The 24,093-nt window shown below is 38.4% G+C and overlaps 1 protein-coding gene across 5 annotated transcripts in view; it reads right to left on the bottom strand.

Moving 5' to 3' along the window:
- adcy8 (adenylate cyclase 8 (brain)) overlaps positions 1 to 24,093 on the bottom strand; it is a 42,312-nt gene that overhangs the window by 16,584 nt on the left and 1,635 nt on the right. For 4 of the 5 annotated variants that reach the window (XM_007900910.2, XM_042332356.1, XM_007900912.2 and 1 more), the window contains exons 2-8: positions 22,607 to 22,756; positions 16,919 to 17,049; positions 15,677 to 15,788; positions 12,317 to 12,444; positions 10,311 to 10,469; positions 9,883 to 10,153; positions 209 to 309 (exon numbers count right to left, since the gene is read on the bottom strand). In XM_007900910.2, the coding sequence (XP_007899101.2) occupies positions 209 to 309; positions 9,883 to 10,153; positions 10,311 to 10,469; positions 12,317 to 12,444; positions 15,677 to 15,788; positions 16,919 to 17,049; positions 22,607 to 22,756 (1,052 nt within the window). Of the gene's footprint in view, positions 1 to 208; positions 310 to 817; positions 1,016 to 9,882; positions 10,154 to 10,310; positions 10,470 to 12,316; positions 12,445 to 15,676; positions 15,789 to 16,918; positions 17,050 to 22,606; positions 22,757 to 24,093 lie in introns of all 5 variants that reach the window. The other variant, XM_007900913.2, reaches the window with a different exon arrangement.

Genomic DNA, 24,093 nt, shown 5'->3' with positions numbered 1-24,093 from the left:
GTTTGTGACACAATATTTTAGTCTTTTTTTAAATGATCTCATCTTGTGTTTTTTTATATTTCGGTCTTCCAAAGAACAGTGTTGCAAAATAAATCAGAGTTTCCCCCAAAGTTATGGAATATAAAATAAAATGCTTTTCAGTACAAGTAGCAACGAAAAATCGAACAATTCACCACTCAAGAGGGGAAGAACAGCCACTGACACTTACCTAGATGTGGGAAGTAAACTTTGTATTGCTGTGATAAATATAAGAACAATAAAAGCACACACCAGATTTGACTTGAAAACTTCATCTCGCATCTGAGAGTACTGGAAGAGAGAAACACCACAAGATTAACACACTAACTATGCACACGCCACAGTGCTTTGCAATGATTTATCTGTCTCTATGGGGGTTCTGGGAAATTAGCAAGATGATGCCTACCAGAGGACAGGCTGTTTCAATTAAATAGAAGGGCAACAGTCATTTCTAATGGCATTGTTAGAAATACATCACAAGGATTTTTAAAATATATATATATTTGGTAAGTAACCAAATCAAATTGATGAACTATTAAAATAACCAATCTTGTTTAAGATTCAAAACACAACATCAAATTACCTTTCTCTTTTATTTGGCTTTCCTTTCACAGTGTAAATCATGTTTCTATTGTTTTCCATTAACTATATTTTGAGATTCTGGGGGTGAAAGGTACTCAATATAAAAATCTAAATTTGTGCTTTTGTCTATTTTCGTGCTAGCTTTTATGTGCTTTCTTTTAAAACTTAACATATCCACTTTTAAGTCTGCCGAAATGCATACTTGTGGCCCAGCTACCTTTTCCTCCAGGCCGGAGTCTTTAAACATCAGTGAGAAAGGCTTGATATGCTCTCTTCTTAATTTATCCCCACTCCTTAAGTCGATGGCATGTTCTATTCGCTTGTTAATTTCCTCAGGCCCAGACTGGACATGCAAAGCTTGTGCAAGGTGGTTTGGAAGCAGATTTATTGAATTTCTTGTTAGGGCAGCCAGAGTCTAGGGAAAGCACATGCAAACAGAATAAACCCCGCTAGACCTCTGTTCAATTGCATTAAGAGTGGATAGTTAAAGGTCATGTGACAAGGTGTAGGTTTATCCATAAATGGATGAAGAGGATCCTTTTTTTAAAAAAAAATTGCTCCCAAAATTATGTTTTCTTCTGATTATTAATTTTCACTGCAGGTCTGCAATGCAAGCAACCAAATGCTATGATACCACAAATGGGTATCCATTAAGATTTGAAATACTTTCAGGGCTGCATGACGCATTTCTATAGCAAAGTCCACAGAGCTGTGTTTGCTGAGAGTTAAGAAGCACAATCTTTGTTGTGAAATTATAGTGGGTAATATGATGGTCTTGATGAATATCAATGATGAATATTTCATCTTAAGTAAATATCGCCAAAGGTTTGCAAATGTCCCACTAGATAGAAAATACCTCTCCCTTTCCACTTATACTTATTTTGAAATCCAGGAGTGAAAGAATGTTAATAAAGTCTGATTCCTCCTCCACCCCCCAAACAAACCCAATATAATTAAATATTCTTTATTGTCCAACAGAATTTTTTTACTATCATTTTAAGATATCTTATAGCTTGTATCTTTTTTAAAAAATGTTTTGATTTCTTATAAATAATATATAATTTCAGTTTTTTTTCACAGCAGAAGCAGACATATCGTAAAGTATTTTGCTAGTGTTCATCATTGATTTACAATGGGTTTTGCTCAATGCATGTGATTATTTTTGGGTTCTTTGTTTTGATTTACTTTATTTTGCTTGGTGATTAGTCCAGATAGTGACCTGTATCCCATGTGATCTGCACCTTTTGCGTATTGATAATAATAATAATCCTTGCATTTGATATAGCGCTTTTCACGTCGGGAGGACGTCCCAAAGCGCTTCACAGAACACACTGTAAAGTGAATTGACTGTATATTTGTGGACGAACGCGGCAGCCAATTGCGCACAGCAATGTCCCACGAACAGTCGTAGATTGAAAATGACCCATTTAATTATTATTGTTTTTAGTTTTGGAGGGATTATTATTAGGCGTGTGGAGTAAGGAAACTTGCCCAAGGTTTCGCCCTGCCTGGAATTGAACTCAGGTCTCTCGCTTGCAAAGCAAGTGCTCTAACCACTGAGCTACAGGACTGAGCTACAGGACTGATCAGAGTGAATCCATCTTTTTAGCAATGTTAAGTTACAATTGTGGTAACATACAAGACCTAGCAGAGAATTCAAATGAAATCAACCTGCACGCAAATCCATCAAAACCACTAACAGCTTTGTTTCTTAATAGAAGTAATTTTATAAATGCTACAGGGATAGGAGCAGCCTTGAATATATGCAGAAATACTAAGTGCGAAACCTTGTCGAATGACCTTTAAGCAGGTTACAATGCTTAGCAAACATGCACTTTACAAACTCAGTCAAGTCTTCAATCCACTATTTGTCAAACAGACACTAAATGTTAAAGGTGTAATATCCCTTTTCGTGGCTCTGTGGAGACCGTTTGTTGTTTGAATGTTTAACATTTGAACCATATTGTAATGCAGTGGCTTGCTCCAGATTTTGATTGGCTAAAGTAGTGGCTGGTGGATTAGAAAATTATCTTTTCATTCCTTGTGTTTGGGCTTCATTCCAAACCAATCACCGTCTGTCTCACTGCTGTCAGCTGTCCTAATCCTGTGTGCAGGAGCCCACGCATAGAAATAGTTCCGACCTAGAGCTCACTTACACTAATCTGGCAATCTTGCTCAGACGGTTAAGGAACAGCGTGTGAAATGAGGAAGCGTGACACTGCAGGAGGCAGTTTGGAAGGTGGCATAGAGGCATGTTACTGGAGAGAAAGAGGCAATTACTCATTGCAGCTACTTCCTCTAAACCAAACCAAGGGTAGCAACTGATGTACTGACTACAAGATATCCTTCATTCTCCAGCACCACCAGCCTCTCAATGAACACACGTAAATGCACACATAACAATAGCTCAAACAACAGGGAAGGTAAAGTAGTGGTTGTCTTTTATTCAGCTTAATTGACATGAATGTTCCTCAGCTAGTTTTTATCCCTTTGGCCGCTGTATTCTCTGAATACTTAAGTTTGATGCCCAAGATGCCTTTTCTTGCCTGTTAAACATGATATACAATGGGCAGGAGGGCGAATAGTTCATGTATGGAGCCCACCTAAGTGACATCACCTGAAAGCACCTTGGGACATCCTCCCAGTATAAAAGGTGCTGAGGAGGTGGTTTCAGGAGGGAATCAATTTGCCCCCCAGTGATATAAATACATCCACTGTGTATTATGTAAAGCAGGAAGCATAAATATGTAGTATTAAACCCAGCATTAATTGAGGAAAATCTCATGGGCAGGTTCCACACAAGATGCAAGGTTCCACAACAACATTACTCACCTTTCAAATAAGAATAAGCTAGATAGCAAGCCAGATATCTTGAATGAATCAGCACAGAATGCTGGACTAAAGGGAAAGCAAACTAGGTATGCATTATTGAGAGCAATTAAATGGAGAAAGAAAAGCTAGGAACATTTCACCACTGGAAGTTACCTTTTAAAGTGTAAGAAATGTGTAAGGAGGACTTAATCAATGTTTTAGAACAACTTAGTTATGAACCAAATTGCAAAGGCCAACAAAATGGGATAATGCAGTTTAGTTACTCTGTTTAAGATTAATTAAAAAAAATAACTGCAGTAGTTATTGATAAAGTTGAGCATCGGCAGGCACTTTATAATAGGAATAATGAACTCAAAGCATGCATATTTTAAATGTAATACAAATGTTCTCTGTTGTATAATTCACTGTTATAAAATTAACATGAGCATTAAGTGACTATTTATGTGTTGAAAATGTTCCCATGCATTTTTCCATGTTTAATTGAAGGAGAGCCTCTCAGTAACTCCGCAGACTTCTCCCTTCAGTCTCAGACACCAACTATCTTTGTGATTGGTTGGTCGGCTAACATAGTTGTCAAGATCAGTAAAACCTGTGGGAATTCTCTTGTACATCATTTACACCAAGAGCCCAGCATCTCTCATGGTCTTAGCCTTCAGACCTTTTGTCTTGAAATTTGAAATCGTGGAGAATTTTGGTAAATTTTGAACCTGCAATCTTAATTTGGAAGCCTTTTTTTAAAAAGAACTGTGGAAAATCAGCCTCACAACAACTTGCATTAATATGGTGCCCTTCATGCGGGATAGCGTCCCGGAACGCTCGGGGGTAGGGTCTCGCTCGGGTCCGGGAGTAGCCGAAGCCTCCAAATTAAGGCTAAATTTGCGAAATTTCTGCACAAACTTAACATTTTAAGACAATGGTATCAAAGATAAGACCATAGGGTTTTAGGCTTCACAAAGTAAATGAGGCCAGCAAATGCTACCAGTCGTGGTAAAAATCCACATCCATAAAACATCCATTGCTTTGTCACCAACAATAAACCACCTATAGTTCCCTCTACCACACATTTATGCCACTTGCCAAGGCAGCACTACAAAACAAACGACCTCACTGTAGAATGCACATAACAAATTAAAGCTCCTTAAAAACACTCTTGCCCCTCCCTTTCCCGTCCCCACGTGGGCTGTAGGTTTAGAATTGTATTTGGTAAATGAAAACTAAACCATTTTAAAACAATAAACAGTTTTATAAAAGTACATTTACCCACAGGGAAGTGAATAACTGGATACTTGAACAACAATCAAATCATTATTAAACAGCTTTGGGAGAGGGATCTGAGGACAGAGCAAGAAAATGCTCTTATCCTTTGATATCACACAGCTAAGGTTATTTTCTGCCAACCTGCTGCTCACAGTGTAATTGACAATCAACTTAATTACTCTGCAGATAAATGGTTAAAGCTCAGAGCAGTCATAAAACAACCAGTCATTTATATTTTCTAACCAAAGGCAGCTAGGGGAAAGATGACTGAAGGCACAGTCAACGAGGAAGGAAACTTAGAGATGGGTTTGACTATTAGCATGTGAGTAAATGACTACTGGGAATCAGTGCACTGTTAGTCTTGTTTCTGTAGGACTGACCAGTGGGCTTTTTTTGCGCACGCTCTGGCTATTGAGAAGAGATGGCACAGCATGGGAAGAACAAGGATGAAAAGGGAAAATAATATGGAAAGAGAAATTGAAACAGGCATGCTTCTATTTTTCTCCCTGGGTCACAGGCAGAATGCAATAGAATTGTGTAGTAGCAAAATGCTTCCTAGTCTCCTTTAATGGATTTTTTAACTATCTATCTGAGAGATGTAGGAGACCCCTGACTTTCTTTGCTGTCTTGGCCGCTGTCTGGGACTTGGCAGCTGCCCCAGTGACATGACAGCGATGAAGAAACCAGTGGAGCAGGGCACCGAACTTGACTAATGAGTAACTGAGTCAATTGTTGTAACCTGCAGGTCAATAGACATAGCTGTGTCATCTGCAAATTGGCTGTGTTCACCCACAAATTTCACAGTCACATCACTTTGCAATATACAATCTGAATGACATGATAAGGCACTGTATCAAATGCAAAGATTATTATTAATTTATTTGTGGGATGGACTGACCATTAATTCCAGTCGATCTTACACATAGAGGCTTTGGCGATGTCGTACGCGAATGGGATGTCTCTGTTATAATCACAAAGGCGCTATGCATAAAACTGACTACAATTTCAGCTTGTTTACATAAACATATGTACACATCTCATAAAGAGGGAATTGCAAGCAGTAATACATAAGCGAGGTCAGACTCCGTCACTGTCAAGCGCTCTGGGATGTTAAGAGCGCTATATAAATGCAAGTTATTGTTGTTGTACGTGCCTGAGACAAGAAAAGCATATCAATACATCAATGAAAATAAGATTGGAATTATTTTACGATATTTAAACTTCACATAAAGACCTTTCTTTAACCTTTTTAAAAGGTTCAAATGGAAACCATCGCATGAAAAGTGAGTTCAGGGCTCAGCACAACATGCTGCAAATCCTACACTGAAATACAGCAATAAAGAAAAGCAATTGAAATTTCAGCTTGCTCTATTTCCTGAAGGAAATGTTCTCTTCACTGTTGCACTTTACAAGGAGCCATTAACTGATCCTCACTCACACCAGTGGGCTCTGACAATGCAGCCTCAGCAGGTTGCCTGTTTCTGCAGCTTGGACAGTCGGGAAGAAGGTGCACTTCCCAGCAAGATTTAACATTTGGTGAGTTTCTCAGTTCCACAATAAGAGGGTTATTTTTAACCTTAGACTGAAACTGAATGTTTGGGAGAGAAATGTAAACCGAGGCGGAGGAGTAAGGAAATTTGTCTAATGTTTTCCCCTGTTCCTCTCCCAGGTCCTCTCCCTTGTGAGCTGCAGGACTCCAAGGGGCATGGGGTGGGACGATGAGTTAAGGCACAGTCAAAGACGAAGGTCTGGAGATGTACCTTGAAGCAAATGAGGGAATGGGTGAGTACAAAAATAACCAGGCCGCTTAAAAATCAGTCAGGTGGCTATCCTACCCGCAAATAGACCCCGCCATTGATCAGATGTACAGTCACTGAACTAACTAACAACAAGATTACATTTGTATGGCGCCTTTCACATCGGGAGGACGTTCCAAGGTGCTGGACTGTGTACAGCATTTCAGACCCGAGCTGGGGTTGGAGGGGTAAGGGAGAGGAGGGGAAGGGGGGTGGCCAATGGCATGGTCGAAGAAGAGGGTCTTGAGGTGGAACTTGAAGGAGGCTAAGGAGGGGGCGAGGCGGAGTGATTGGGGGATGGAATTCCAAAGGTTGGGGGCAGAGTGGCTGAAGGCTCTCCCACCAATGGTGGGGTGGGTGGGTCGGGGGACGTGGAGCAGGCCAGCTAAGCAGAGGGAACGGGCGGATTGGTAGGGGCTTAGGAGGTTGCAGAGTTAAGGTGGGGCGAGGCCATGGAGGGCTTTGAGGAACAGGATCTTGGACTGGATCCTCTGAAGGATAGGGAGCCAGTGGAGTCGGGCGAGAATGGGGGAGATGGGGTCACAGAGTTTGGTGCGGGAGAGGGCACAGGCTGCAGAGTTCTGGATTATCTGCAGCCTGTGGAGGGAGGAGTTGGGAAGGCCAACAAGCAGGGTGTTTGCATAGTCGAGCCTGGAAGTGATGAAGGCATGAACAAGAGTTCATGAACTAACTCAGTGTAGCTGATGAAACTTGAACAAAGGGTACAGTAAATACTGATGGTATTTACTGATGTAAATTACCTTAGAATGAGATGTATAGATGGGGAAGGAAATCTACCCAATCTTCTGGGTGGCTGAAATCAGTAACAGCTGATTTCCCAGTGGCATTACTTGATGTATGTTCACCAAAGCTTTACTCTGCACTCATATAATGAGAGTGATTTGGTAATAACTGGTGGGCACTCATGAATTTTCAGTGATAAAGGCCAGAAAGCCCAGAATCTAACCCGGTGGCTAATTTAATTAATTTATCATCAATAGCCAGCAATGGTCCATGTTCAATCCTCAGTGTGTGTGGAATTAGCTGGTCCCAGTTGGGGCTGTGCTGGGTTTGATTAGTAACTAATTAGTAATTACTTTATTTTGGAATGCTGATTATTACCACTTTTGCCAGGCCTGCTAGTATATCAACTGAGTATAAGAAATTGAACATGGAACAAGCTTATTTATCCAGTAAAAGTCCTCAATCAATAAAAACCTGGAAACATTGATTGAACATGGACTTACCTAGACTAGTACGAACGTTCGGGATGTGGGGGGTGGTTCTTAATGTCTCCACAGGCCGAAACTGGCCCGCGGGCTGCAGTTTGGCTAGCATTTGCACAGCAGTATATTTTGTTAGGTCTCTACTAATAATGGATAGTTTTTATTACTCTAACTGCACTATCAAGGAAGGGATTGCATTATACATGGTTTTAATAGTTAGAGTGCTGCCTGCTTTGATCCATGTATCAGCAAATGGTGCAGTGATTATCACTGACCTAGTCCTTTAAATACTGATTGAAGTTTCATTTGGGTGATTGTGTACTGTATTGTTTGAAAACTGCAGTTGGTGCCATACTAACTGTATCATATAGTAGAATGTCCACAGTTCAGAAAAAGAACCGGCTTCCGAATTAAGACTGAATTGAAGAATTCTCCACAATTCTGTGCAATTTTAAATTTATAATATTAATAATCCTTGCATTTACTATCGAGATTTATGACGTTGTTGAGATGGCTCAAAGCTCTTCACTGGATTTTACCGCATTAGGGTTTACTGCATTAGACTGTGTATGTGTAGGCGTAAACGGCAGCCAATTAACACACTGTAATGTCTCACAAGCAGCCATGAAGTGAATGACCAATGTTTTTGGCTGGGGGATTGTTGGCCAGGACACAAGACAATGGCTAAGGCGAAGCATCCATGGCATGAACTCAACCATTATTGTAATTTTTAAATCACCGCTGTTCAGGTCATAAAGTAATAGTAATAATCTTTTCATTTGGTATAGTGTCTTTCACGTTGGAATGACATATTTCTGCTGTGAAAAGTACTACAACATGAGAAATTTGAGGCCTGATAACGGCTAATTCTGACCCCGTAAAAAAATCCTGAAGCCTTTTGCCTCCTGGCTTGCTGCCACTGAACCATTAGTCTCCTTATTTTCACCCCTTGGGTTGTTGTATCAACGTTGACTTCTCACTTTTATGAAACAGCCACAGCGAGAGAGGATAGTACTTATTAGATTCCGGGACCCTAAAGCTAGTTTAGCATTGCATTTTATCATTTCACATCTGCAAAATAATTCCTTCCCTGCTGTCATTTTAATTGTAGGTCATGCAAAAGCTCTTGAACACACAGTCGCTCAGACCATGTTAATAGCACAGCTGTGCTGTTAAAGGCATTGCATTTGGGAAATAATTAATACTTTTCTTCTTTTCACACTGAAGTGGCTTCTCTCTGAGATCATTAATTATTAATAGTTTTGGGTTTCAGTTCTTCTGAAGTCCTATATATATATATATAATTTCACATATATATTATATATATATATACACTCTCTCTTCTCTATTAGTCACCCCCCCCCACCCCCACACTTAGAACTTACTCCCTAAATCCATCCTATCCTCTTTGTACTGCAATAATCTTCCATGGATGCCATTATTGCTCAGTCTGCTATGAAGGTTAATTTAATGACAACCCAGTGCTATCTATGTACTACATCACACTATTTGTAAGCAATAGCAACTTGCACTTATATACACACTTTCATGTAAAATAAATTCACAAAGCACTTTGTATGGATAGTGTCAGACACTGAGAGAGAGTGCAGAGGAGAGGAATAGGGAATAGGTCAATGCACAGTCAAATAGTTTTTTTTAGAAAAGTGTTTTGAAGTCAGAGAGAGATGGTACAAGGCAAAGAGGTTTTGGGAGGTTATAACACAGAGCAAGGTGGGAACCAAATGCTTGAGCTGAAACAAGTACTAACAAGGTTTTTTTCATCATTGCAATGGCCCCTGGATGATGAACAGGAAATACAGAGGGAAAACTGGATGGTATAGAATTATACCTGATTATAAGCCTTAACAATGCCTGCATAAGACACTTGATATTTGAATCCATAAGAACTCTGCCTTAAAGGGCCCACCACTGCAATGATAAAAGAATTGTAGGAAATACGCAAGGGAAAATTGGACCGTATAGGATAGAATTGATCGCAAGCCTTAACAACCCCTGCCGTTCACAAGACTCTTGACATTTGAAATAATCCACACAGGGAACTAATTTTCAAATGGTCCTCAGTTTCATCAACCTGCAAATAACCCCATTGAATGACTTATGATAATTATTTACAGTGTACGAAAAGTTAGGTCAGATAAAAGTTGTCTTACGTTCTGTTTTCCAACAATATTATCAAATGGAAGTTCAGGACTCCAGGAACCTTCAGTAAACGTTGTGGCGCTGTTGCTTCTGTCGCAAGAGGTACTCGATTCTTTCATAATGTCTTCAGGCAATGTGAGCAGGCTTTCCTCTGGCTGCATTATTAAATAGGATTCAATATTGTGCTTTCTGAGAAACTCGTTTCTCTCTTTCCCGTGTCCTTCTTCAACCTCGTAATCACCATTTAGACAATCCAGTGTTGCCTTAGAGATATGGATTCTCCTGCAAACCGAAGAAATAAAAAAAATCAGATCCTGCTAGCTGCCACCCCTCCCAAAAACATCAACAGTGTAAAGATTTATTTTCAAATATCGCTTTGATGTTGCTTAATATAGCGTGGCAATTGATTGCTGACAGTGCTAAAAGGCCTGATAGTTACCCGGGGATTCCACCAGACTCCAGTTTATTTGCAATATCCACATCCCAGGACCAGACATCAAACTGCCATTTACGAAGCCCAAGAACACCACAGAGCACGGACCCAGAGTGGATTCCTATACGCATGTCAATCTCGTGTTTCGTGTGGACTCGCACATATCTATTGGAACAAGAGTGAGAGAGAGACAGAGAGAAAAGGGGAATCTTACAGATATTATGTTATGAAGTAGCTGGGTTTGTATATTGTATATTTCTCATTTAGGGTTATTCTACTCCTTGGCAAACATCCACTGATGCATCGGTACCTTTTGCAAATTGTTCCTGTACCCTCCCAAATATCTCTGATGAAATTTTAAACGTATAACTTATTTGGAGTAGAATAACTTCCTTAGAGTACTGACCTGCCTTTCTATTTGCAGTTTATAATTGTATATAATAACAACATTTATATAGCGCCTTTCATGCAGGGTGGCATATCAGAACCCTTAACAATGGCGGAGAATGACACCAAGCCAGGGTGAGGTGACCGTAAGCATGGTCGAAGAGGAAGGTCTTCAGGCGTAATCCAAAAATCAGGAAGGAGGGAGAAAAGCAGAGGGAATGAGGGAGAGTTCCAGAGTTTTGGGGCATGGTGGCTGAAAGCATTGCCGCTAATGGTGGAGGGGATGAGGGACAAGCAGGAGGCCGGAGCCAATCTAGCAGAGCTGACAGGTAGTGGATTGGGGAGTGAGCACGGTGGAGAGGTAGGGAGATGCCAGGGCATAAAGGGGTTTGTAGAAGAGTATTAGGATCTTGAAGTCGATCCATTCTATGATACAAAGCCAGTGGAGCCTGGTAAGGACTGGAGTGATGGGGATACAGAGTTTAGAGCGGGTGAGTATATGGGCAGCAGAGCTTTGAATTAGTTGGATTTTGTGGATAATCAAGCTGGGGAGACTGGAGAGGGGGGGCATTGAAACAGTCGAGGCAGGAGGTGACGAAAGCATCGACGAGGGTTTGAGCTGCATTAGAAGTGAGGTATAGTCGGATACTACCAAAGTATGAACATTGTATTTTCCTATATTAAATTCCTTAAAATAATTGAGTCTATTTTTCCTCTTATAAAAGCTCTTTGTACTTTGTTGAAATAATCCATTGTTAATTTTTTGCCTTAATGCATGAATATTATGTATTGAGTACTTGAAAGAGATTTGGAATTGATAAATCCTTATTTTTTTAAAAAAAAGTCCTTTTTGAAATACAATCGATATCCTGACATTTTTTAAATGGTATTAAATTCTTGCTGAGGAGAACATGTTTAAATGTCAACAAAGGAGGCTGATCAGGTTTCCTGGTCCCCAGTTATTGTTTATTTAAACAGTGAGTTACAGCATTGATTTCAGCCGGGCTGGGAAGTCACAGGCCTCAAAGCAACAGCTAAGGGCAGAACCCATTACCTTTGGTGCCTATCTCGCCACCATCAGTTGTCTGATCGTGAGAAAGATATTGGTAATTGAGTGTTGTATATAGATGAGTGAGGCTTTTGGGGCATAGGACCAATTTAAAAAAAACACATAAAAAAAACTCCCAACTTGTTTTTCTTTGCCCATTCAAGGTTTCGTAACATGGAAATGCTTCATCATCGCAGATTAAATTTTGCAATGCATTTAAGAATTGAACTTGGTGTCCAGATTGAAGAAACAAAAAATAAAAGCCTGTTAAATTGTGCATTTAAGCTTCGGCACTTCTCTTGAGAAACTGGTGTCTGTGCTGGCTAGAAAATGAAATTCAAATGACTTGTGTTGTTTCAGGAAGCCACTCCTGTCTCTATATTGAACGAGGACAGAGAAACATTGTATTGGATTATTTAATGAATCAAAATATCCATTAATCTTTACCCTTTAAATGCACAGTAAAATAATTCTATGCATAAGTAAGCTCAATTCTTTCAATTCACAGACTTAAATGTAATATCCAAGTTTACGGCCTGGTGCACTTCACTATTAACTGCAGATCGGAAGGAATTACCTGATAGTTTTGATCATGTTAAGACCCATTTCGACACAGCAGTGTGCATGATCCTGGCGTGGCTCAGGGAGGCCTGACACACAGTAATAACAGTCTCCCAGGATCTTAATTCTAAGGCAGTGATGCTCCTAAAATGTTAGTAAATATATATATATATTTAATCCTACATCATTCTGTTCGATGGAATTTCCTCACATACTGCAGCATAAAAATACATCCTTATCTTAAATATATTTATACCTCGCTTTGATTAAAAAAATTACAATACAATTAAAGGAAAACTGTATTCCACTTGATTTCTTTCACATGTGTATACTCTGGGGAAGGAGCAGTGGTGTGGTATCTAAGGTTGAACACACTTGAAAATTATATTTACTGAAGGAAAATATGAACAATAGCAAGCAATCCACCTTTGCTCACTGATCGCATACAACAAGAGTTTGGAAAAAAATACTCCAGGTGGGTTTTAAAAAAAAATCAGAAAATCTAATTAAAGCATTACACCAACCTAAACAAGTACCTTCCAGATGAAGTTTTGAACGACAACAACAACTTGCATGTATTAGTAGTGCCCTTCATGTGGGGTAGCATCTCAGAGCGTGTAATTATTACCATCAAATTTCGTGATTTCAGGAGGTGATGCCCTTTTTGAGCAAATCAATGATCTAAGTTGTGCCAAATGTGTTTAATTTCACTATAGAAAAATAACTGCAACGGCTGCACAAGCTAAAATTGTGCCGAAAATTATATCAGGCTGCTATTCTGTTCTTCTCCCCAGTGATCAAGTAAGTGCCATTTTCAGAGTAGTCATTTGAAGTAATTGTTGCTTTCTGAAGGGCTTCACCTCATAGTTACCCATTCTAATTTACATTACCATCCTAGTTACCTCTCCAGAGATCTGCATGTCTGTGCCAATTTCATTATGAAACGTATTAACTCTATCTAATTGGTTTTCTCTTTGATGCTAGCAAAGACATTCCCTCAGATCTGTTAGGCACAACTTATCTCAATTTTTTCCCCTAACTGTTAAACCTAACAGGTTACATTAGGCCTTGGAAACTGCGGTCTATTTCCTCCCGCCAAATAAATGAAAATTATTTTAAAACTGCTTGTAACTGAATTTAAAGCAGTCTGTATTTCCCTATAGATTGTTTTTGCATGAATTCTAATAGATTAAGAGTTTGTGTACTTTGTAGTCTTTTGCTCTGAATGCCAGTTAAGGAAACCGTGAAAACGTACTTGGCTTTCACAGATGTTGTTAAGAATGACCACTTTCTTTTGCAAACTATTTATCTGTTATTAATTCAGATCCTCAGGCATCTGGGAGAGAATTCTGAATATCCTCTTAGACAGGTACTTCCCAGCTTATTAAGTGCTTGATATGAACAGGTACATGGGTATACTTGAATCTTTTCAACAGTAACTTTTTTAAAAAAGATTTCAGTGAATTTTTGCTGTATTTATGAGACATCAGCATTTATCTTGTTTGTTTTATAAAATACTTGATAAAGTGGATAAACAAAATGGCCCTTCAAATGCACATGAAGAAGCTATTAATTATTTTTCTTATATAAACAAACTGGGATGGTAACAGAAATTCCACTCAGGTCCAGTTTTACTCTATTTTCTTAGCATTTCAAAGCATCCCAAACTTGGCAAAATACTGAATTCCCTCTGCACTTTGAAGTTGTTTTTCTGTCATTTTTAAAAGAACTTATGGAAGAACTTAGCTTCAAAATTAAGACTGTACTGTATTAATCAATTTGCCAAATTCCAAATGCTCTGAAATGCCAAGGAAAAAAAAACAAATCTAGACCCAAGTGCCATTTCTAACCAATTTCTAAGCCAAGAAAGCCTTTTAAAATAATTAATTTGCAAGGCATCTAAATGGTAATTTAAATTTAATTCAAAGACAATATTGAAAACAATAAGCTATGCAATAACCTATCAACACCCGTAAGTTTTGGAACATTTGCAAAGACATGCAATGAAAAACACACGACTGACATCTTGATGTCACTAATATGAAACAGTCCTATGGTGACTTTCAATGACCTTCTTGTTGAAGGAGACAATTTACCTTGCCAAAAATTACCAGGAAATTGAATACCCACTATAAACAGAATTGGCTTGATCACAGATCTGATATAGACAGATATCAATGGCTTAAGAAGTACATACTACACTTCAAGCATTCAGATATTGATGCTCTAAGCATCACATACTTCAAGCACTCAGATACTGAAGCTCGTAAAAAATACACACTTCACATTTAAGAGATAAGAACCCTCACATTTGCCTTAGTGCTTTATCATATATCGTCAAGATATATAATAATAATAATACTTGCATTTGATAAACGCTTTAGCACGTCTTCGCGATATCTCAAAGTGCTTCATAGGATATACTGTAAAGTGAGGTCCCTGTGTATTTTGTGGGTGAATGCAGTAGTCAGTTGTGCACAACAATATCCCACAATTAGCCATGGAGTGAGTGACCAATTTTATTTGGGGGATTTGTTGTCTAGACACCGGGAAAAATTCCCTTCTCTTTTCAAATAGTGTCCTGGGATCTTTAACCTCCATCTGAACAGGCAGATGGGACCTTGGTTTCACATCTCATTCAAAGGATAGCAGAAGGAAGATAAGAGCTCATCAAAGATTTTGTTTCTCTCTTTTGCAATTGTATCAGTAAATGGCTTGATAGTCCAGGAGGATCAGTCCCATTAAGGGACATAAATCAATAATCCTTGAATTTAATCTAATAATAATAATGGCTGCATGTGATATAGCATCTTATTAAGTTTCAAAACATCTCTAAATGTAGGTTACAGAGCTTTACTGGAAAATGTAATGACTGCGTTTTTATAGATGAATGTGGCAACCATTTTGCACAAGCAATGCCCAATACACAGCCATCAAGTGAATGACCATTTTTATTGGAAGAATGTTGGCCAGGACCTGGGGAAAACTCCCTTTTCTTTTCAACTTTGGATCTTTGATGTCCATCTGAACATTTCATTAAACATCTCATCTAATGATTTCCAAATGACATTTAGTTATGATTGTAGCTATAAAATATATTTCCACAAAGAAATAAAGACTAGCGGGCATAATTCATACAAGTTAAGGTGATTTCCACATCTCAAAATATCCATCAATTAACCAAAAACTATAACAACTTGGAAGATATAAACAGTAAAGGAAATTTAGTTCAAGATGAATTAATTGAAACAATCCATAGAGGTCTATATATAAAAACAGATAAGATAAACATTGAAGACTCTTATTACACTGAATATAGTACCAGAGTTCACGTTCAATTCAGTTAAACATCTTATGCCCATTTATTTCAACTTACATGTGCAAGTCGATCAAATCTTGCAAAAAGTTCATTCAGCATCCTAACTAGTTCCTGTGCGGACAAGGTTGTTGAGAGGTTGGTAAAACCTTTCACGTCTGCAAAGAGAATGCTAAATAAAATAAGAAAAGATCTTATTAATATTTTTTGTTCAGCAAAACATGTCATCTCATAATCAATTATACTTCAAGTGCAATACCTCCATTTACATTATTTTCATTCACTTTGCTACCTGCCAACTACTTTTTCAAGTTCCATGTCATGATCATTTTAAAATATCCTCCTCCCCTATTTCTTGACCTATTCAACTGAGAGAGTAGATAACTGGTTCTTCATTCAGACTCCTCAAATGATACATACAGTAAGGGGTAAAGCCTGACTATTTCCATTTATGTTAGTGGCTAAACACACACCCATCTTATCTCTTCTTCATTCACTCCTTGTAGCTAAAAAACACATAAAAGCCACGTCACAAATTTTAGCTCATTTTATCGCTAATATACTTTGTCATTATTCTATGTCATCTTAGACCAAAAACCTACTTTTATCAGAAAGACTGTCTTTCACAGTTGTTGATGGATGAATTGAACTCAATAGCAAAAAGGGGAATTGCTTTTTTAAACTCTAAAAATGATCTTAATACTCCCCGCATGTTAGAGTCTGCTTCTTTGTACCATATCACCAATCGAAAAAAGTCCACTTTGCTAAAAACTCATTTTTTTCTAGAATGAAAAAACAGACCAAAATACGAGCTTCATATATCATCTAAACCGAAGGATCCCTTCTAGAAACCTACAACTTAGATTGTAACAACTTGCAGCCAGGAGCAGACTCTGGGTCCATCTAGATCATTCATCTAATTTCCCACAAGAAATTGGTATTGATTTTGCTTATTTTCTTTTCTCAACCTTTTAGAAAGCTTGGGTTACTACTCTTTACTTTTTTTTTACAAGTGCCTTAAATTCAATCCATCATTGTGGTTTAGCACAGAGTTTACAAAGGGTATGAGCTTAGGGATCCTTGTGTGCAATGAGTGAATGAGTTTGTTCGTTGGGGAATAGGGTTTGTTATATTTTTAAGATGTAGATCAGAAATACTGGACTGCAGCAGAAGCTTCATTCAATTGGCTTTTTTTGTTTGCAATTTTACACCAGCAAGACATTCCTCTGTTCAACACATGTGCATTTCCTGTAACAAGCACAGGTTTATGATAATAGTGAATGAAAGGTGTTGGTCTCTTACCTCACATTCTCGTAGCGATGAATGTAGATTTTATGAAATTGGTGCTGCAGGTGTTCATCTTCCACGTTTGACATGTCATTAATCATCTCCAAGACCACAAACCGCGGCAAAACTGAAAGAACCAGCCTCTCCTTAATTGTGTAAAAATAACCAAGCAAACACAGGAACAACATTAGGAACTTAGTCAAATGATTTGCCTAGTGTGAAACACTCTATTTGCACTTTATTTAAGATTGTAAATATTGATCAAATTGTTGGCATGTTTATGACTTTTCTTCAATGTAAACAGAAAGATTTAGCTCCTATTTCCTTGTTACTCAATGTTTGTCAAATGGTTAAAGAGAATACGAGAACCATTTATCATTTTCTTGCTCTCCCACAATCTGTTTTGATCTCTTTCTTTGTTTTCTCTGAACTATGAGCATTTTCCCATAGGAGAAAGGACATTCCCTCATGATCCTGCTAATTGCACGCTGCCTCGGATTTTGCCTCTCTCCTTGTGGGGTAGCCTCCGGCTTCACCGAACACCTCCCCACAGCTGAGTTGGGAATCTTATTAAAAGAGGAATAAAGACATGAATCAACATCCTAATGCTGCTATAGAACTCTTGCCCTAATAGTAGTGCTATGCCTTTCATTAGCTAGCTGTTCCATTATTGTGCCGGTTTCACAGTGATTCTGTATTGCTCTAGTAAAGAGGACGATGCACTTTTTAGGTATCTTTAAGGATGAAATTCTTCTAAATCAATAAATTGCTGAAATTCTGTAAATTGGTAAATTTACTGATCAGTGCAATTGCCTGCCTCAACCTCCATTGTCATAAATTATTGCTATATTTTAGAAGTCACTGAATCCTATTTAAAATCATTCTCATCATCTAATTACATCAATTTCATTACTAAATGAGATTAATGGAATGAGGGCAGGCCGCAGCATGCTGTGATATTGTGTGAGATTCTTAGCAAGGGTAAAAAGACAAGATAGGGATTGAAGTGGCCGAAATAACAGAGCAAGATATTACATTGATCTGAACAGAGGAATATGAAGGAAGCAAGTAACATTCACAATAACAAAATAAAAAGATTATCGATAAAATGATATCTTATCCATTGAAATTAATTTTCCTTTTAATATTCCTAACATGCACGTAATTTTTCATTTCATAGTGGAGATGATATCAGCTATATCCGAGCTAAATAAGCCTCACTGTGCTATTGAATGAATGAGAAACAAAGCTGAGCTTTTACTTCTAATAGAAATGTAGGATTCTTACCAACAAATAACTGCAGATTGCATATTTGCATTTTAATAGCACTGAGTGCTTACTTTATTACAAAATGCACTCAACAGAAGGTGTGAAAGCCTCATTTACCCTGATAGCTCATGATGTACCTAATGTGACAATATTGGATCTGACATGATGGGATATGAAAGGTTTGTGCGAAGGCTATGTGTGCGTACTTTAGCAGATCACTTCCTCAATTGCAAAAAAATGTTAGCGGTTATTCTTTTATTTGATGTTCAAAAATTATAGTTATTTTCAAAGAGCCTTCAGTCTGCCAGTAAGAATGGCAAATGAATAGCCACCTAACAGCTATTTTCATTAGTCTGTAATTGAATGTATTATTGTTCAGACGCTGAGTAATGCTTCAGTATGTCACCCTCCAAATGTGGGATGAAACTGAAAACATTTTCAACAGTTTAAACACAAGGCTGATGTAGAAAATGTGCTGGGGGCGGGTAGACTGAGTCTCTCCCTGGGTTTGTACATTGTCGGTTCACCACTGAGAAAATATGGGTTTGAATCAATTGGGATCGATGGCACAAAAGTCTCCATTCTCTGTGTGTGTTGGCATTGTAAGGTGACTTAGATAGCCTCACCCTAGCTCACAATGGGTATGGATTTACAAAGATTTACAAAGATCTTTTTATTTAATTGATTTAGACTTATTTAACAACTGTTTAAAATTGGTTGGCTTTGAGGCAGTATTCATCGGTGCTGGAATTTGGCAGATTTGGCAAATCCCTCTATTTTCCCCACAGTGAGGGGGAAGGTAGAGGGATCGTGGCTGTTTCTGTGCCCAAGAGTCCTGTTCCTTGACACCTGAGTTGCCCAGAATAAGAATGACTTCCATCCCTTAATACCTCAGCTTGATAAGAACATACTTTTTTGGTGATTACTGTTGCCAAAAATTAGTCTTGCAGATCTTTTTCAACTCTCTGAATGTAATGCAAGCGACAGGCCAGTGTGCTGGTGTACAGCGAGTCTGTTTCCTATCTTATGACATAACAGCGCAGTTTTGGTATATTTTGTTAATGAAAGTCATTTTTGTTAAACTTTCTGGCAACGTAATGAATTATCAAATTACTTCTGGAATAAACGTCTGGATCCAATGTGTCGTGGATCCTGTTCTCTGACTGAAGCTTGGCATCTCCCCAGAGAGAGAGACGAAGAAAGAACTTGCATTTTTCGAGTGCCTTATAACGTAAAAACACCTCAAATTGCTTCACAGGTTATTACTATCAAGTGTAGTGAATGTTTTTGCAGGTAATCTCAGCAGATATTTGTGCCAAAAAGGTTCCATGAAAAACCATAAAATGAATGACCAGGAGGATTTATCAGGAGGATTGTTGACCAAGGCACAGGGAATTCTTTTTGGATAGTGTCAGGGATTTTCAACTGAAACAGACTGATGAAAGCTTAGGTTAACATTTCATTAAAAGGACAGCACATCTCGTAAAATGGCACTCCCCGATTACAGCCAAGACAACGAACTCAAGTCCTGATGTGGGGTTTCCATCACTCAGAATTTTCAGACCCAGAAGCAAAATTCTGAGGCTAAGGAATGGGAAATAATTAACTGGTTGTACAACCACACACAGCACCAATAGTGTTACATTTGGTTCTCGTATCATTTAGGTACATGTTTCCGGATTAATGTTGTCATTCCTAATGTTTGCATTCTCCTTGCTTGAAGTCCTAAGCTATTAAAGAAAACTGCAAATTGCAAATGTAAACCTCATTGGCAAGACTGTCCTAGCTATTAGTGACATAAGGGGATACTGTAGTTATGTGACATCTGGACGGTCATAAGCTCATTCTGTCAGACTGAATTTAGAAGCTGATCTTGTTTTTTAAAAAAAAAGTCAAGAATATTTTCCAAGTGATGAGAAGGCAGGTTGGAATTAGTTACTGTTAGCATAATATTTCATTCACTTCTTCTGCACACATTTTAAGAGATTTCAGGGTTAGAGCTCGATAATAATGATTGGTAATTTAAATTAGAACTGCAACTGAAAAAGGGTTCATTCTCAGGCCCTTTATTGTAGCTTTATCAACGCCAATTAGTTTTACTGGTCTGTGGGATGCAAAAGCACTCAGCTTGAGACAAACCTCGAAGTAAGGAAGTAGGGGAGAGATAATCCATCAGCTGTTTTGCTTAAAGTATTTTGGTTATTTTTAGCTTCCTTGCATTGAAACCAGCACATTTTCAATAAGTGACAAGTGAGGAGACTTACCACTAACACGCTACAAGAGTATTTGAAAAAATGAAAAGGTTTTCTTTTCTCAATGTAACAGTTCATTGTTGCAATCGTGCAATATTGAGATCCTAATAAGACAATCATGTTATAATATTAATCCTTGAATTTGATACACAGGCTTTCACATTGGAAGGGCACCTCAAAGAGTTTCATAGCATTTACTGTAAAAGTATAGTGACCCCATTTTTATAGGCAAACGTTAATCAAATACAGATAACTCTTATATAAACTGTAACACCAGAGGAAAGCTTTGGGAACACAAAGGAGAAAGCTTTTTTTAAATGACAAATATCTTGCTAGAATTCTGACACTGTGATTCAATGCAATACAATTAACATTTATAAAGTGCCTTTCATATCAGAAAGATGTCTCAAAGCATTTAACAGTGGCACCCAATCGAAAAATGGAAGAAGAGTTAAAAAGACCTTCCCATTTCATTCATAAATGATCAAATTATGTTGTCAACGATTTTGAAATAGCATTTCCTGCATAATACTATATAAATACTGGCTTATTATTAACGCAAGTCCCTCAGCCAGCACTCACCAGGACATTAATCGTACCTCAGCCTGGCATCTGTATCGTGACTGGTTTCAACATTACTGTTCAATTGAAATGTTGTACATTTTGTTTTAACTTCCTATTCATTCCTATTCCACTTGCCATCATTTCGGACATTTCTCATTCATAACTTGGGCTGAATTGGGCAATTCTTTAGAGTTAGAAATGGTTATGATGAGAATTGTCACTAATTTATTTTGGTAACAAAGCGGGAGGGGGGTGGGGAGAAGTGGCTGTAAGCACGGTCGAACAGGAAGGTTTTCAGGTGGGACTTGAAAACGGGGAGAGGAAGCAAGGCAGAGGGATTGAGGGAGAGTGTTCCAGAGTTTTGGGGAGTAGTGGCTGAAAGCACAACCTCCGATGGTGGAGCAGAGGGTGCGAGGGACAAGCAGGAGGCTGGTGCCAGTCGAGCGGAGGTGCCGGGTGGTGGATTGGGGAGTGAGGAGATTGGAGAGGTCGGGAGTTGCCAGAGAGTGAGGGGATTTGAACACGAGTGTAAGGATCTTGGAAGTTGATCCGTTCGGTGATGGGGAGCCAGTGGAGCTTGACCAGAACTGGTGAGATGTGGGTACGGAGTTTGGTTCCGGGTAAGTATGCGGGCAGCAGAGTTCTGAATGAGCTGGATCTTTTGAATAGTGAAGTTGGGGAGACCGTCGAACAGTGTGTTTGAGGAATCCAATTCACACTCCACAATGCAACATTCTCACTCCATCTTTAACAACATGCGAGTAAATTAGCTTTACATTCACTAGTTAACAATACCTAACAGACTGTCAAATATTAATTGCAACATTGCTAAGTTGGGTTCCGTTAGTGAGGATGAATCCACAACCATGCCTGGCATCAATAGCTAAAGTGTGTGTGGATTTTGCTACATGTCAAAAACACCCAGAAAACAGGCTAGCCTTAATTTAACCGATGCATTAACCCTCAACTGGGTTGTAGGATAGCAGCAGAGAAACTGATATCATTCGCCACCTTTGCAACATCAAAATAACACACCACGTTGGAGCTAAATTAACTAGCAAAGTGATTTGCTCCACAGAGCACCGTTTAGATTCACAGAGCACTTGTTTAAAAAGCGAGGGGGTAGCATTATACAACCTGTCCCTCATATCCTGATTACTCTTGAGTGGATAAACTGAAAGAGGGTCAGACAGAGCGGATGTAAGCAATTGCTAAACACCGCTTCTCAAAACGTCCAGGCAGTTTTCATGTTAATCTGCAGGTCCACTTGCCTGCTGACGTTCCAATCTAGTCACCCTCTGAAACCTGTGAGTTACTGCTCAAGCAATTATTTACCAACTGGGAATTTATAAAATATTCCAATGAATTCCAATGATAGTAGAATACGTTAAAGATTTAAGATGCTGGGTCTGTATATTATGGGATTTTAAGTACAAATTTTAAATAACTTGCTATTTAAAACATTGCATTTGTAATATTTTCTATTTGTTTCCTCTTGCAACACTTTTAAGCTTAATGCAAATTTCAGTTTTATTCTTTGAGTGTCAGGAAGGTTGGAATGTTATGTTTCCTGTTTGCTGGAGGGAGAGGAATTGAGTATCTCTACTGCTGCCCCTACCTGTCTCTGATTCTCAGTTTCCAAGCGTAGTCTGGCTTCTATACATCTCCTGGTCTCCAAAAAGGCTTGGCGTTGTGCTCGGTCTGCCAGGTAACTGATAAAGATGCCGGCTATATTCATGCACATGAACAGCACAGATTCAGCTATCACCTGAAACAACAAAAACAAGCCACTGTATTCCCAGCAAGATTTCAGCATTCACCACCTGATCTTGTACTCCAATGTACAGTAAATATAACATTGCAGCTGAGAACGTCTAGACTGGTCAGAGAATGGGACCATACTATTAATTCATGGATGCAGTTTTGCATTATTTCTCCTATTGATGATAGAGATGTCTTTTGTTGTGTTGTCATATAAACAAATAACAAAGTCTTTATGTTTTCAAATTTGTCCAGTAGGGGAATGGTTCCTGTTTAATCCAAATGAATTCAGTATGCATAATTCGCCTTTTTGATCTATTAAATGGACCCTGCACAATAAAATACATAATAAAAGGGTGATAGCTTTTAATGGCTTCAGAATATATTGAAAACTGGTGAATATTTACAAGGACTGAATGGAGATATTTATCCCTCCTGTTGACTATTAGAGCCACAACAAAGGAAAGTACAGGCCACCCTAATCTAATTAGAGGCAAGAGGATGCTTTAGCCAAGTGACGCACATGATCTATAAATGGAAAGAAGGGTTAATCTCCAATAACTCAATCACTTCAGCCCAGGTAACACTTCCACATAGCCTTACTAAATCGTAAACACACATGTTGTCTGCTATTTTAAGGTGTCAGATGTAGAACTCACGACTCGGTGTAATTTACATTGAATGATTGGATCACGCTGATCAAGTTCGTTATTCTGACATGAAAACATATACCTGATGATTGTTTGGCCACAATTATTAGTGAATTGCAATTACATTTAACAACATATTTGTCTTTGCTTATATAGATTTTATTTCTGCTTATTCTTTCTACAGCATGATGAATTGCATATGATTTATACCAAGTTACTGCATTTTGGAGCAGTTATAAAAGATACTCTATTAGGTATGTTTGTGTAATAAAAATGAGAAAATGCTGTATTTCTCTTTCCGAAAACTAAATACATTTATCTAACATTTGATTATGATGATTGTTTTGCAAATACAGTCAACAGTAAAATAAAATTGTAATTATTCTGGACAGAGTAAAAGCAACTTGAAACTACTACACTGACCATTGAATTAATACTGATCAGCATCTGAAATAAAGTCATTCATTGCGTTAATCTATGCGTTTAACTGTTCTAGCAGGGAAATGGGGAAAAAAGACTTCTTGAAATGTCAACCGTTCATCACTAGAGGGAGCCTGGCTACGATGCTAAGACTTGCACTCAGAGGATTAGTGAGAGTTGGGCTTTAAGTTAAACCATGCAGCAGGAGGAATAATTTGGAATGTTTTTGAAATAAAAAGCGTTTTCTCTTTGCTGCAATAAAGATCGGTTGAAA

This window comes from Callorhinchus milii, unplaced genomic scaffold, assembly GCF_018977255.1.
Source record: "Callorhinchus milii isolate IMCB2004 unplaced genomic scaffold, IMCB_Cmil_1.0 Scaffold2, whole genome shotgun sequence".
NCBI classification, from domain to species: domain Eukaryota; kingdom Metazoa; phylum Chordata; class Chondrichthyes; order Chimaeriformes; family Callorhinchidae; genus Callorhinchus; species Callorhinchus milii.
Note: the sequence above shows the minus strand (reverse complement) of the source record. Positions and strands in the feature narration are given on the sequence as shown.